The following is a 16,423-nucleotide window of genomic DNA, read 5'->3' on the forward strand; positions in this document are numbered from 1 at the left end:
CTAGAGCACATTGCACAGGATTGCATCCAGGCGCGTTTTGAATATCTCCAGAGAAGGAGACTCCACAACCTCTCTGGGCAACCTGCTCCAGTGCTCTGTCACCCTCACAGTGAAGAAGTTTTTCCTCATGTGCAGATGGAACTGTCTGTGTTTCAGTTTGTGCCCATTGCCTCGCGTCCTGTCGCTGGGCACCACTGAAAAGAGTCTGGTCCCATCCTCTCGACACCCTCCCTTCAGATACTTGTACACGTTGTTAAGATCTCCTCTCAGCCTTCTCTTCTCCAGGCTAAACAGGCCCAGCTCTCTCAGCCTTTCCTCATGAGAGAGATGCTCCAGTCCCCTAATCGTCTTTGTAGCCCTTCGCTGGACTTGCTCCAGTAGTGCCACATCCCTCTTGTACTGGGGAGCCCAGAACTGGACGCAGTACTCCAGATGGGGCCTCTCCAGGGCTGAGTAGAGGGGGAGAATCACCTCCCTCGACCTGCTGGCAACACTCTTCCTGATGCAGCCCAGGATACCATTGGCCTTCTTGGCCACAAGGGCACATTGCTGCCTCATGCTTAACTTGGTGTCCACCAGCACTCCCAGGTCCTTCTCGGCAGAGCTGCTTTCCAGCAGGTCAACCCCCAACCTGTACTGGTGCGTGGGGTTATTCCTCCCCAGGTGCAGGACCCTGCACTTGCCTTTGTTGAACTTCATGAGGTTCCTCTCCGCCCACCTCTCCAGCCTGTCCAGGTCTCTCTGAATGGCAGCACAGCCCTCTGGCGTATCGGCCACTCCTCCCAGTTCTGTATTGTCAGCAAACTTGCTGAGGGTGCACTCTGTCCCTTCATCCAGGTCATTGATGAAGAAGTTGAACAAGACTGGACCCAGCACTGACCCCTGGGGGACACCGCTAGCTACAGGCCTCCAACTAGACTCTGCACCACTGATCACAACTCTCTGAGCTCTGCCATTCAGCCAGTTCTCAATCCACCTCACAGTCCACTCATCTAACCCACACTTCCTGAGCTTCCCTATGAGGATGTTATGGGAGACAGTGTCAAAAGCCTTGCTGAAGTCAAGGTAGACAACATCCACTGCTCTCCCTCCCCTCATCTACCCAGCCAGTCATTTGATTTCCCCTTGGTGAAGCCATGCTGACTACTCCTGATCACCTTCTTGTCCTCCACATGCTTGGAGATGGCCTCCAGGATGAGCTGCTCCATCACCTTTCCAGGGATGCAGGTGAGGCTGACTGGCCTGTAGTTCCCTGGGTCCTCCTTCTTGCCCTTTTTGAAGACTGCGGTGACATTGGCTTTCTTCCAGCCCTCAGGCACCTCTCCTGTTCTCCATGACCTTTCAAAGATGATGGAGAGTGGCTTAGCAATGACATCCGCCAGCTCCCTCAGCACTCGTGGGTGCATCCCATCAGGGCCCATGGATTTGTGGGAGTCAAGTCTGCTTAAATGATCTCTAACCCGATCCTCCTCGACCAAGGGAAAGTCTTCCTTTCTCCAGACTTTCTCTCTTGTCTCCAGGGTCTGGGGTTCCTGAGGGCTGGCCTGAGCAGTAAAGACTGAAGCAAAGGCAGCATTCAGGAACTCTGCCTTCTCTGCATCCTTCGTCACCAGGGCACCCACCCCATTCAGCAAAGGGCCCACATTTTCCCTAGTCTTCCTCTTGCTACTGATGTATTTGAAGAAGCCCTTCTTGTTGTCCTTGACATCTCTAGCCAGATTTAATTCCAAACGGGCCTTAGCCTTCCTCGTCGCATCCCTGCATACTCTGACAATGTTCCTATATTCCTCCCAAGTGGCCTGTCCCCCTTTCCACTTTCTGTATACTTCCTTCTTCTGGTTGAGTTTTGCCAGGAGCTCCTTGCTCATCCATGCAGGTGTCCTACCTCCTTTGCTTGACTTCCTACTCATAGGGATGCACTGCTCTTGAGCCTGGAGGAAGTGATGTTTGAATATTAACCAGCTCTCTTGAACGCCCCTTCCTTCTAGGGCCCTAACCCATGGGATTCCTCCAAGTAGGTCCCTGAAGAGGCCAAAGTTTGCTCTCCTGAACTCCAGGGTTGCGATCCTACTTGGTGCCCTGCTGCCTCCTCACAGGATCCTGAACTCCACCATCTCATGGTCACTGCAGCCAAGGCAGCCCCTGACCTTCACATCTTCCACCAGTCCTTCTTTGTTTGTTAGTACGAGGTCCAGCAGCACACCTCTCCTTGTTGGCTCCTCCACCACCTGTGTCAGGAAGTTGTCACCAATTCTCTGCAGGAACCTCCAGGACTGTTTGTGCCTAGCTGTGTTGTCTTTCCAGCAGATATTGGGGTGGTTGAAGTCCCCCATGAGAACCAGGGCCTGGGATCGTGAGGCTACTTCCAGCTGTCTGTAGAAGGCCTCATCGACTTCCTCTTCCTGATCAGGTGGCCTGTAGTAAACACCCACAACAGTGTCACCCATGCTAGCCTGCCCTTTAATCCTTACCCATAAGCTCTCGACTCGCTCTTCAGCCACCCCTAGGCACAGCTCAATACATTCCAGTTGCTCTCTCACATAAAGAGCAACTCCACCACCTCGCTTTCCTGGCCTGTCTTTCCTAAAAAGCACGTAGCCATCCATGACAGCACTCCAGTCATGCGAGCTATCCCACCATGTCTCTGTAATGGCAATGAGATCATGGCCCTGCGGCCGCACACACATCTCTAGTTCTTCCTGTTTGTTCCCCAAGCTGCGTGCATTGGTGTACAGGCATTTCAGAGAGGTGATCGAGCATGCAGGTTTCCCAGGAGGGGTAAAAGAGGGTCCTCCATAGCCACATCCCATGCGCACTTCCCTGGCTGCATTCACCTGTTGGAGGCATCCTGACTTGAGCTGTCTTTTGCCAACTACCCTGTCTCTATAACTCTCCCCTTCCCCCATCTTTCCTAGTTTAAAGCCCTCCTTACCAGGTTGGCCAACCTGTTGGCAAAGACCCGCGTGCCCTGCCTCGTGAGGTGGATCCCATCTCTCGCCATCAGTTGACGATCTTCAAACAGGGTCCCATGGTCGTAGAAACCAAAACCCTGTTGCCAACACCAGTGGCGCAGCCAGTTGTTAACTTGGAAAGTCCATCTCCTCCTCCTCTCATCCATCCCCCTCACTGGCAGGATTGAGGAGAAGATGACCTGGGCTCCCAGACCCTTGACCACCATCCCCAGAGCTCTGAAATCCTGCTTGATGGTCTCCAGTTTGCCCTTGGTGTCATTGGCACCCACATGGAAGAGCAGCAGTGGGTAATAGTCTGAAGCATGGACAAGCCTTGGCAGTCTTTCCATGACGTCTCTCACACGAACCCCTGGCAGGCCACAAACCTCTCTAGACATGAGGTCAGGTCGGCAGAGAGATGCCTCCATCCCCTGCAGCAGGGAGTCCCCCACAACAATCACCCGCCGCTTCTTCCGGGCGTTCCGGCAGGGCACAGGGTCTGTTGTCCCAGTTACTCCCCTTGCAGCCATGCCCATCTCCTCCTCATCCTGGAGGGCACTAAACCTGTTCTTCAGCTGCAAGTCTTTGGGAGGAGTAGGAGCCTTTCTCCTCCCACGAGCAGTGACCAGTTTCCAGCCTTCTTCTACGGTGTTATGATGTACCGTTTCACACGGCACAGAGCCCTCTGGCAACTCCACTGCTGTGGGGGGTTGGGACTCCCGAAGCTGCACAGTCTCCGAGAATACCCTGTCTATCTCTTGCTCATCTTCTCGGATGCTGCGCAGCCTACTGACCTCCTCCCGTAACTCCCTTACTTGACGACACAGCTCGCCAACAGCAGCACACCTCCTGCAGGAGAGCTGGCTGCCAGCCCAGGCCTCCCAAAGAGGCCCCAAGCACTCCCTGCAGCCTGAGACCTGTGGAGCTGCATCTACTGTCAGAGGGTCGGTCTGGGTCCCAGCCTCTGACACAGCAACTCCAACAGCCACTGGGGAACGCGCTCTGTGGTGTGTCACGACCATACTTGAGGAAGCGTACACCACAGGGAACAGAAACGAAGGTACCTTCATGCGCCCTTCTGCGCAAACTGCTGCGCAAACTGCTGCGTCTGTAACAAGACCAATAGTCTGCAAAATCAGCTGCAGCTGCTGCTGCAGTTTTATTCCTCAATATAAATTACCCCTTTGACTTGAAATGCTGAAGTGAATTCAGCTGCTTGAATTTCCAGGGGTCTTTAGAGTTTCTGTCCCCTACTACTCAGGTGGCTGCAGCTCTGAAATACAATGTGTGCCTTAGTCTGATTTAGGAAACTTTTGTGTCTCACCCGTGCCTGATCTTGTCATTATGAAATTACTCCCCAAATCTTCTACATCACCTGTGACTGAGGGTGCTGTCAAGGGTTTTATCGTAAGAACAGTTGTTAGAAAACTCATATGCTTTCAGGTTGTCATACTCCTACCCTGGCAAGCACTGCAAAATGTCCTTTGAGCTGACTTTTGACAGGCATGTCTGCTTCCAACAAGTAGATGCAAACACTTGTGGGGGAATGCGTGGTGAGCAGGTGCAAAGAAAGCCAGCACGGGGCAGGACGAGCGCGGTCCCCAGCCACGGTCCCCAGCCACAGTCCATGGCTGGAACATGTGGCCTCGGCTTTTTTTCCTGTGGGCAGTCATTCACTTGTCCTCTTGTGATTAAAGGATGCCAGGATATGACTCGATGGAAGCACTTGTGTTAATGTTCACCATCTTCAATGCTATCCAAGCTCTGTGAGCAAAAAAAAAAGGTGTTTCTCATTTTGGCCCCTCATACAGGTTGCAGGCAATACACTTGTGCCTCAGATAATACTTGCTATACCGGGAGCCCAGTTGCAATATTGACCTTTGAACCCTGCAACAGGCTCGCTGGTTACAAAACAAAATGTTAAACACTAAAATACATCCAGAAAATATTACTTACATTACCTTTTGTTTATTACTGACCCTTGCATAATTTAGACATATTTGAGTCCTATTGCATATGCTTTTTATTCCCTGAAATATTTGCTTTTTTTGTGATGGAATTTCCATACATCTGTATATTATTTGTGAGACACACTGGGTGTTGTAAAAACTTCCCACTCACAGATTATAAATTTCTTTTCCATTTCTGGTGGTAGTGGAGCCAGATAGAGGGTTTGAGGTTTTCTTCAGTATTTCTTTTCCATTTCTGGTGGTAGTGGAGTCAGATAGAGGGTTTGAGGTTTTCTTCAGTAAAGGCTAAAGTTATCTGAAAAATGCACCATGACTTTATTTCACAGCAAACTAATAAAGTAACTTTTAGTATCCTAAAAGTATCTTACATACCTGCCAAAAATCTAAACCAATAAAATCAGTAGTAAATTACCGAAAAAGTTTCAGCTACCCCTTCCTATCTTACAGGCTTGTTATCTCAGATTTTCACAGCTGCTTTCATAGGTCGCTGTCATGGTGAAGAATTGCTGAATATTTGAGATTACCAGAAAGGTGTGAATTTACAGAGGCCTACTGAACATCTAAAGTGTATGAGTCATCCATATATATTAATTAATACTGTGTGGGTGTGCTATTGAAGTCAGAAAAAAACTAGTGGATGTCCTGATGTCAACCTTACAGGTAAAGTAAAAATATCCTGCAGGGCTAAATTTGTTCCTGAGGTAGTTATAATACAGCAGACACAAATCTGGGGTTGGATTTTCAGAAGTGTTCAACCTTTGCCTTATTTGCATTCATAGTAAACAGTGCTCTGAAATTAAACAGTACTCTGAAATTAAGTAGTGCTTTGAAACTCCTATCTGAGCAGTTAGGTCAGTATTCAGGTTTTTAAAAATCCTCCTCTTGTTCTGCAGGGCATGATGGGTTTGACTGCCTATCTGCAGAGTTTCCCTGGGGATGTCTCTGCCTGGCCTTTGGTCACAGGAAAATAGCATGGTGCCGGGGAGAGCTCGGAGGCTTCTCCTTATTCTGATAAGCGAGAAGTGAGAGGGGATGTGTGAGGCTCTGAGGTATCCAAAAAACACCCTCCCCTGTACTGACGGGTTTGTGCAACCTGCGCTAGGACCACTGCAGCTCAGAGGATTGAGCACTGAACTGGAAGCGGGTATTCAGGTTTTGGCTCTGCTCTGACATTAAAGAGTAGGCACACAAGCAATTTGAACTGAAATGACCGAAGGGCCTGATCCGATATGCAGGTCCACAGACAAATCTGAGGGGAATTAACTTCTGGCAGAGGTAGGAGAGGGGGCAACCAGTAGCCCAGCAAGGCATTTCTGGTCTCTGAATAACTTGTATTCTGTGGTCAAGTCGTGCAACTCCTCCAATTATCAGTTTTTTGCATGCATAAACTGAGGCAAAGATATTTGCTAGCCTGGTAGGAATATGTGAGGCATGAGCACCTTAGTGCTTTTGGAGTGTCAAACAGTAGCTGTAAATCAGATACATATTCACAAATTCTGTTGTGCAAATCCTCAGTTCCCAAGGCCACTTGGCTTCAGTGGCAGGGCAGAACTGCTACTGTCTCTACACCAGGCCCATCTCCCAAAAAGCACGTGGGTTTCTTTGGACGCAATCACTTCAACGGCTTGTTAGCAAACCTGTGACACTGCAGCTGCTGTGAGCATTTTGATGGAATAAGGAAGGTATTTCCTCTGTATAATTACGTATCCAGTAGTAGGAGGCCGTCACACGTCCCTTGTCGGGCTGATTTCCACAGGACTAGCCGTACAAGGCTGCTTCTCCGAGGCTGAGCCAGAGTTTCTGCAGTAAGAGTTTCTCTGCACAACCACAAGTTCAGTGATTAAGTAATGCAGAGGGTTTTCTGAGGACAGCACTCTGTGAACAAATGCAAGAGCGGTTGTATAGATATATAGCAGACTAATAAGGCATTCTAAATGTAATGTCTGTATACAGGTAATAGTACGTAAAATATTTACTTTGATTGAATAATTGCATTAAATATGAGTATTAAAACTACTGTGGCACATTATGTGAATAAAGGTACAAAATCAGTCACATTGCTATAACAGCTTTAGATCTCACACTAGAAAATTGCCAGCCCAACATGTTCAGACTTTAAGCAGCACTTTACCTTTGTTCAGACTTTAAGCAGCACTTTACCTTATACAACAGAAGTTAGCAGCTTGCTACATGAAAGATCTGAAACAGGAAGCTGTCCATTATAATTTAGACCTTTTTAGCACATGAGAAAGTAAGCTCTAGGAGGTAAATCAACAGTTTACCAAGTTCATGTTTACATTCAGGGAGAGAAAAGTTGTTTTCTTTCATTTTGTTCTTCAAACAGCTTTTCCTCTAAATATCAGATCACTTGCCATCACTATAGTTTGATTCCTGCCTTCTATTTAAAACATGACCTAGAAGAATTATGGACCTTCTCTGAATTTATTTTTCAGAGAAAAGTGAAAATTAATATTTTCTCATCAGACTGCTGAGAAAGCTGTTAACATTTCAATGAACCTGTTCAGTCAAAATCAAGTTCACTTTTTATTTAGACAAATCAGTCTGCTATCCATTAAGCCTGACTCAGCAAGGTGTAGGCATGTAGCTAATCTGTGAACATGTAATATACATCAAATCACTCACACATTCAGAATTTGGAAAGGTCTAAGCTTTAACAACTTATCCTGTGCTGGCCAATGAAAATATTGTTTATATTGTTTCTATTGTATGGGGGGGGGGGGCGGTTACAAGGTTTGGGAATAATACAAAGAAGCAGAATGATACCTAACAGCATGGCATCATGCTAGACCTCAATTAATGGTACTGGAATCTATTTTCCCATCTATGAAATCTCACACTTCAGTAAAACCCACATCACTGAGGTATGGGTTTGCTACGTGACCAGCAGAGTGTATGGCTTTGCAGTCCCTGCCATACACCACAGATTTCCAGTTCCCCTTACCAACATGCAGGGTGTCTGCTATTTACTACATAAACAAACTATTGAGAGCTCCAACTGGCCATCTGCCTGACTAATGTCAGGGCTTTCATTCCTGAGCAATGCTTTGGACATGCCCGTCCAAACCCGATCATTCAAAAGATTTGAGGCCAATCCACTACAGCTTTGTTTTTTATTTTACTGTCAGTTTGTCGTATTGATAAATTCAGCAAAGGGCATTTTGTAGGAACTAATGACCAATTCTGGTTTGCAACATTTAGCTATGCATGGGCCACCATCTCCTCACAGCTGATGACTGATCTTCAGGAATCACTTTGCACTGCTATCATTACTGCTTAAGCATACTGCAGACAAGGGGATTTGTTAGTAGGTAGCAAAGGCCATTTGAAGAAGAGTGTTCTTCTTTTCACTGTGCTCTCTCTCATTGATTTTGCAAAGTTTCAGAGCAGTCCAATGGAAGTCAGAGGTGATTCAGAGTAAGTAATAGCTCTGTAAGCTCCCTTAATCAACACTTGTCAGACTCCCGTGTGGTGCTATGCAAGTACACCAGGCATGCTTTGATTAGGTGCTTGCTAAGCAAGTGAAACTTAAATCAGTTCATCAGAGAAGAAACTTCACATTGTGCTCTTTAGGATTCATGTCAGAGCTACTCCAAGCCCTTCATTTTATGATTTAGTCTGATAAATTGTCTTTATGATTAAACCAGTATGCTCCATCAAAAATGATAGCAGCTATTCTTTATGCTGACCATTCTAAGTGATAGACCACAAATTGACCATTTTATCATGGATAGCCTTTTCAAACTCACCATTGAGTAATAAATTAAAATGGCCTGAATTTCAGAGACCTGGAGCACTTAGCAGTGCTATGCAGTTAAGTGGTACCTATGAACATTCAGCAGATTCCTAGAAACCCTACTTAAAAGCTTTTTCTTCTACATACAAAATGCTGTCTTTTACAGTATGAAAAGTTACTGAAATTTGGGTTGTGTTGTTTGCACTTATGTTGATATTGGTACAGAGACAGTCTACAATGTTATAGCATTACTAGAAAGATACAGTGCCAAAAACATTGGAAGACAGAACTCTGAAGAGGATTTTATTTTAATTTTTTTGTTGAAAAAAAATTAACTGGAAATACATATTAGGGATAGTCGTGGGATGCACTGAAGCACATTTGATGTAGCACAAAAGTGAGTTCATTCATGTGATTTTTCAAGAAAGCAAAGTAGGTAAAAATCAGTGAAAAACTGAAAGTCTGATATTAGGAGAAAAAGAGGGAACAGTAACAGAAAAATAAAAAAGAGGATTTTTGACTTGCTGAATTGTTGAAGCTAAACATGCACATTTGTTCATTATCATACAAGCCAGGGAAATATTCCTGATCTTATCACTTGCCCCTGTTAAAGTTAGCACAGATGTCCTAGCTTGGACATTTGCTTAATTTTGAAATGCTCTGTGTTTCTAGTTACTGAAGCCTTGTATGAAAGGTGGTGGCTGGTCATACTCTTTTGTCACCCATAAAGAGTAGTTCCTCTTTGCCTAGGCCAGAAGATTTCATTGCCTCTGAGATGTGGATTTTCAAAACTTCGCAGCACTTTGCGTAACTATTTCTAGTTGTGTGATCTGAGGTAAAGAGGCCATGCGGTTTATATTGTCTGCTTCCTTTAAAAGGAGCTGTGTCTCCTAATGTACCTGTTACTACTTACTAAGGAAAAGTTGTGGTATAGCTTGGTGGGAGAGAAAAAGCTACCATAAAATTTCATGACAGTTATACCAATATAAATTATGCTTTAAAATCCAGCTTTTTCATTTAGATTTTCAGTTCTACGGAGAGCAGCAGTGTTCTGCATTGGAGTGTGGCCAATTAATTCTAATTTGTTCTAATAAAACTTCAGTGAACTTGCTGATTCCTTACCAAATAGCTTGCTGTCAGCTGCACTGAAAGGCAGGGTCCTAACCAGAGGAGGGTGCTGCATTACCCAGTCTGGTATCAGACTGGTAGAGCAATATGTCTATCATCAGCTGAAGAGAAAGTTGGAGGCATCTCGGTGGAGGGATGCTGGTGTTGGCCATTCAGAGCTGGGGTAGCCAATGATGACCATGGCTGAAGGGCAGGGGCTGTCAGGAGGAAGACACTGTAAAGATCTCACTAAGACTTCTGGCCTTAAACCTCTTTGTCACCCCACTCAGAGGGACTGAGGTAGAAGCTGGTCACTTAAGTTTTATTAGCTTCATATGATCATAGGATAGTTCATGTTGGAAGGGATCTCAGGAGGTCTCTAGTCCAACCTCCTGCTCAAAGCAGGGTGAGCTGTGAGGCCAGACCAGGCTAAAACTGTTGAAGGCCTCTTGGGCAGCTCTAGTAAAGCAGTCCTCCATTATGTCAAAAACTTTTGTTCACAGGGACTCACCTGTAAGACCTACGGATTGCATCACTTTTCCACTTGCCTTTGAACTCACTCTTCGGAAGACTTGCTACCAAATATTTTAGTTTCACTATTTAAAAGCTGTACTTCCACCATGCAAACTTCCACTGACTTCACTCTAACCATGCATGACAGTAACTACAAACCTCAGGTGGAAGAATCTGCAGAGTCAGGCCCAGTATTAAAACTACATATTTTCCTAAAAAGCCTTTGTTTAATAGATGTTGCTAGAGGAAAAAGATCTGAAACTCTCTCATTCTTACATGCAGTCTCTCACTTATGTTCATTTGAATGAACCTTTTCAGGCAGGATTCATGTATTTAGGTGAGTGCACAGGGATAAAAGATATAGGAGATCTTCTCATCCTAAATCTGAAATTTTGATGAGAGAGGATGTGTGCAGAGAGGATGCACACAGCAAAGCTTGCTCCAAGCTGGCAAGCCCAAATCCTATCATCCTTGTAAAGAGCCTACCCAAAGCAGACCTCAAGCTGCAGGATGGCTGTCCAGAGATCAAACTCAAATTTTAAAAGATTATAAATAGTCTATTTTAATAATAATCTTGAAGAAAATCAGTGCAATATTTTAACTTTCTTTTCAGATTTTTTTTTGTTTGCTTTAATCCCATAAGTGTGTACTCAGAATTTGTTCTCCTGACATAGTTATTTCTTATGGCAAATTATAACATTATGTTCTGTATTTCCCAGCCGTAGTTCTTCAGAGATTGGCTAACCCACGTCACTTGGAAGATCTGCTCTCTTTCTGTAAAATCATGCTATGATTCTGAAACTGAGCAAGGATCCTGAAGCAGGCAAACTGCAAAAGTCTGCCGTACAGGCTAGAGGCCTTCATTTGCACCTAATGTCTCAGATCAGAAAGGCTTTTAGGCACATTAAGCATACGCTCAGTGTAAGATTTGTATTTTACAGCCTTGTTAAATTAAGCAAAAAGGTCTTTTGGCTTCAGTGGGGCTGAGCTGTCACCCTATGAATAAACCAGTACGTAGCATACTGTCAAGGATATTGCACCTTCTGCCAGTGTTCCCTCATCTTGTGAAGTGGGTGCTTATAGAGGTTTCCCTGAAGTTGCTTAAATGCAGAGAGACAGTCCAGCTGAACAGCAAATATTACTAAAGCAGGGAAAAAGTGCTTATCTGCTTTAAAAAAAAGGGGGCTGAATGCTCTGTGATCTAAGGACACTGTCATCAGCTTAAGGTGAGAAAAAAGAGCACCTTTCAATAAGTCTCAAAACGCTGGACTCTGTTGCAACAAGAAGCATATTCAGCTGATCTGCTTAATGTGGGGTGAGTCGATGCTGAAGCTTTAAACCCAGCAGATACAATAGGAGTGGATAACTCAGTCAATGAATTAGCAAAAAAGCTGCACCATTCTGTCAGGGTTGCAGGTTACATCAATAAAGTGTTTTTGTCTCTCCCTCACAGAAATCGAATAATGATCCTTCACATTATTACAATGTTAAACTTATAAAATAAAGAGTGAAACCAATGTTATACCTATTTAGCAGAGTAATGCAAGTCCACCAAGGCTATTTTCTTTAATGAAACATTATACATCATTTAGGCATAGTGGGCAAAAGCCATAACAAATGTGGGTCAATAAAGTAAACTAATATAACCCTTCACTGCTAGATGCCTATGATGATATTCAAAACGTGACTTTGGAGCCTGATATGCAGTGGCAGAATTTAGGTGCATTGTTCCACAAAAGTAAGGCAGAAAAACCTGGCTAACCCATTTAGCATATATCTACATGATAGACGGGCCCTATGCAAGTAAGTTCGGTCTACAAAGAGCCCCAGCCAAATACAAACAAGACCTGAAGTGGATGCATGCCAAGTTAAGCTATATTAGCTGGAGGCAAGACTGAGCTAATGCAGCATCACAACTTTTTATGGCACTGCTGACTCATGAGCCCCTGGATCACAGCACAAGCTCATGTTTGCCTGAGATCCACTCTTAGTTATTCTCCAGTCACACATATCCTGGTAAAAACATTTACTTATGTGCCTGCAGTTCTGCTACTGCACATAATTACAGATGCTGGGCAGAGAGTGCAGGACCACTTTCATTCATTCATTGCTTTTTATTCTATATTGCTATTTATTCTATAGAATTTTTGCCACACCTCATTCATGGATGCCAAAATCCTCTGTTAGATTTGGCTCTTCAGGACTTTCTAAACTCAATGCTTGAGTTGTAAATTGTTAGGATGCCATCCATAATGACTCAAGGACTGCAAAACTCCTCTGGAAGGAATGTCTTTCCTTTAATTAAAGGCACTTCTCTGAATGCCATACAGAGTCAAATCCCAAGCTGCCAGTCTGAAGTGAGACTAGGCTACATTATTCATTGCAGCATGCACATTAGAAAGCGATGAGATGGCAATCAGGTGGTAACGTGGTGCATTAGTCTCAGTATTGCAGCCAGGGAAGAGACTCACCTGGTAATTGCAAACTAGCATGATGTTACGGTCGGTGATAGTATTGTCTAGAGATTCCCCAGGGAAAGTGTTGTTTTCACAAAGTGTACTGAGATTAGGCTATAAAATAATTAGGAAAGCATGACTGATTTTTCATTTCATTTCATATCCTATCTTATTTATATGTGGTTTTCAGAAGAAACTACACTGGCATTATTTGGTACCTCTTTCTTCCTGAAATTAGTCAAGTGGATCTTTGTTTTGAACAGATCTTTCTTTTTATTCAGGAAAGTTATTATGGTAGTTATTACTTTATTGACAGTGTGTTTATTTGCAGTCATAATGGAGTTTCTCACAGTATACAGTCAGTGTCAGGATTTGTATTTAATTAGCATTTTCCTATGTTAAATGCTTTTAAAATCCCTTTGATTAATGCTATCCAAATGTAGAGCGAGGTTGGGATTTACTATGTTCAGCACCTCCATCAATCATAAAGAATCATCTTGCTTTCAAATATTTGTCCCAGTAAATATTTGTATTACTGTAAATATTCTAAGTTACATTCCAGTTAAGAAACTCTCCTCCCATAACTTATTTTTATTCATATAACATGAAACCTAAACAAATCGGGTTGAAATTAGTATACAAAATTAGTGGTTTTGAAAAACCCTGACCAAAGGATCCCCAGAAGCACATAACCCAGATGATAAAGTACAGGGCTTGATTTGAAAGCTGGCCATGAAGTCACTGTCTTTTGGATATCAAGCTGTGGGCCATCTCTACTTCTGTCTCGTTGCCCAGCTCTGCCTGTGTGGTTAGTCAAAACCCAGTGTAGATACACACTTAGGGATCCCTGCTTTGGAAGGGCGGCGTGAGAGAGGAGTCTTGCATACGCCGAGGGAGGAACTCAGCTGCAGCATTGCACCGCCTGGGCTCCTCCATCATCGCAGCAAAGCACACTTCAGCTCGTTGTACAAACGCACTCATTGCCAGTGAGCTAAGGCACTGAAACCACCTCCTGAAAACTCAGTGTTTACAAATGCCTTTAATTCCAGTTAATTGCATCCTTATTCATTTTCAAAATACAAATATTAATAATGATCTATAGTCTAACCTTAATATAACGCTCTTTGTTTGATTTGGTTTATTGTTTTAGCTCCGGAAGTATTCCAGGCCTTTATGGATGGTGGCCCAGGATACTCGTACCCTGTAGACTGGTGGTCACTAGGAATTACAGCATATGAATTGCTGAGGGGCTGGGTAAGAACATGAGGTTTTGTTTTTTATTTAATGCATTGCCTGACAGAAGTCCAAAAGTTTGCAGTGTCTGCCTGAGCCTATCGTTCATGATAAACTTTGAGTGAATGAGGCTGAGGTTTGGGTCTGGAATGCAGTCTTGAACCTTTCCCAACTGAAAACGTTTTGGGGCAGGTTTCCCCCACTCTCAATTACTTTATGACAGTTTACCTAAAATGGACATAGGCTTTTGGTGTGTGCTAAGAAAAAAACCTAATTTTTACTGGCTGCTTGATGATGCTGAATTGGAAGCAGTGGTATTTTTCTATATAGAAGTTAAGTAACTTGAGTCTTTATTATATTTTTGATTTTCTTGGTTAATACCCTAAAAGAGCTAATATAATATCCTAAGATATTTGGCCCAACTTCAGAAAATGCTTATATGCCAGTGCACTCACTACTTATCTAATCAATTATTTGAATAAGCTTAATGAAAGATCTTCCTAAGCACGGTCAAATTTCACATAAAAAAATGGAAAACTCTTTTCCCTTTTGGTCCAAAGGATTGAAGTTGGTTGGTTAACTATTTACTGTTCCCTATGGAAAATAATACTTTAAATACTATTTCAGGGTAATGATATTTAGCTTACGTAGCTGGGGGTTTTACATTTAATTCCTATTTTGGAAAAGGATTTTATTGCATTATGGTATGCTGTACTTAAGGGAAGAGTATTTATTATTATATCACACTAGCACAGTGCTGCTACCCTGTCCTGCTAGGCACTTTCTAATGTAAGACAATCCAGCCCACAAAGATCTCACAATTTCATGTGGAATGACAGACAAAGGAAAATAAAATAAAGAACAATTATTATCCCCATTTTTAGAAGGAAAACTAAGTTTCAGAGTGCATGCATATTGTTACTTCAGTCCATAAAACCAGATTTTTCAAAGTGTTAATATTTGGCCAAACTATTTTGAACTTCCATAGGAATGGCAAAGGTCCTACTCCTGATACAAAGACCTCTCCCATGCCAAATCTCAGTCCCTGCTCTCAAAGCACAGGAGTATTAATTTTTTTTTTTTTAATGGTCTTTGCAATTTTTTGGTACCATCGTTCTGAAAAATTACTGAGTGTTTAGGTTGACATTGTCCCCAGTATGGAGTATTTTAACCTGAACAGTTAAGGTCTAGCAATGATAAATACATACTTAGCCCTAGTCACAGAAGGTTGTACTAGCTGCACGTATAATAAATTGAAAGAACATAATGCTGTTTTAATATCAATCTTTTTCACCAGTGGGTTTCTCCAAGAAAGGAGCATAATGAATGATTGTGCAAGTAAAGCCAAACTCCCAATACAAATCACTAAAGATTCCTAGTTACTTTAATAAATGAAAAATTATATAGAGCGGTATCCATTTGCCAAGATCAACAGTCTTCTCTGAATAAGTTTATCCATCTAGGGGCAAAGCAAAGCGGAGGCTGAATCAAACCAATTTTTAAATAAAAACATTGCCATCTGTCGCTGCTCCAGCCAGCCCAGCCAGCTGCTTGTATTGCACCGAGGAGTGGTTCTTACCCATTGAGCAAGCCAGAGGGTGGCTTGGCAGCCCACGCCTTTCTACAGGCTAGAAAAAAAAGTGTATTTTTTCCCCTAAATTTTAATTCTAAGTTTTTTCTAGTCTAGACGAGGCCTAAGCCAGCAGAAGTGATGACAAGGGACGTAGCAGGGGGTTGAGGCAGCGTGCTGAAGCCAAGGCGGCAGCTGGCGCGCGTGGGGCTGCACGCTCACGCTGTGGGCAGGCAGCCCAGGCCTCCTCCGCCTCCCTCGGCGCTTCGCTCGGTGGCGGCACAAGGCATCCCACGGCCGCAGGAGCAGAGGCCGGGGCGCTGGGTGCAGCCAACCCCAGGGAAAGGAGAAGAAGTGCCACTGGGCCAACCTCCTGGGTACGACCTTCTCCAGCCTGGGCATGGAGACCACTGTGCTAGGGAACAACAAGGCAGGAAGGGAGGAACACAGAAAGAAAAGGAAGAGTGGGTAAAATATGAGGTTATTTAGAACATTTTCCATCTCCGAGTTCTGGGTAGCATAAGAAACTACCTGCCTGAGTTCAAGGGGCGCTAGGTAAAATTGATTTGCTTTCTGTTGTGCTGAATTTTTGTTCTTCTTTGCCTCTGCTCTTACCAGCTGGAACTCTGCTCAGAGGAGGCTGCAGCCGCGCACAGTGCAGCTGTGGCTGCTGCCTTGTTCTCTGCCACCAGACAGCCGAAAAAACACGGGGCTGGAAACAGGGCTGCAACCACTGCAGCAGGTTGCAAATGGTGCTAAGATGCCCTACCCTTTTCTCGATTATTCACAGTAGTATCTGACAAACAAAAAACCAGCAGTTTCTAAAACTTTGCACTGAATGTTGCTCTTTTCCCCAGCTCCATGAAATT

General features: G+C 44.0%; 1 protein-coding gene across 2 annotated transcripts in view; it reads left to right on the forward strand.

Moving 5' to 3' along the window:
• STK32B (serine/threonine kinase 32B) overlaps window positions 1-16,423 on the forward strand; it is a 182,993-nt gene that overhangs the window by 139,420 nt on the left and 27,150 nt on the right. For both annotated transcript variants that reach the window (XM_067297180.1, XM_067297181.1), the window contains one exon: window positions 13,902-14,005. In XM_067297180.1, coding sequence (XP_067153281.1) covers window positions 13,902-14,005 — 104 coding nt within the window. The remainder of the gene's footprint in view (window positions 1-13,901; window positions 14,006-16,423) is intronic.

The sequence above is a fragment of the Apteryx mantelli genome, chromosome 5 (assembly GCF_036417845.1).
Source record: "Apteryx mantelli isolate bAptMan1 chromosome 5, bAptMan1.hap1, whole genome shotgun sequence".
NCBI lineage: Eukaryota > Metazoa > Chordata > Aves > Apterygiformes > Apterygidae > Apteryx > Apteryx mantelli.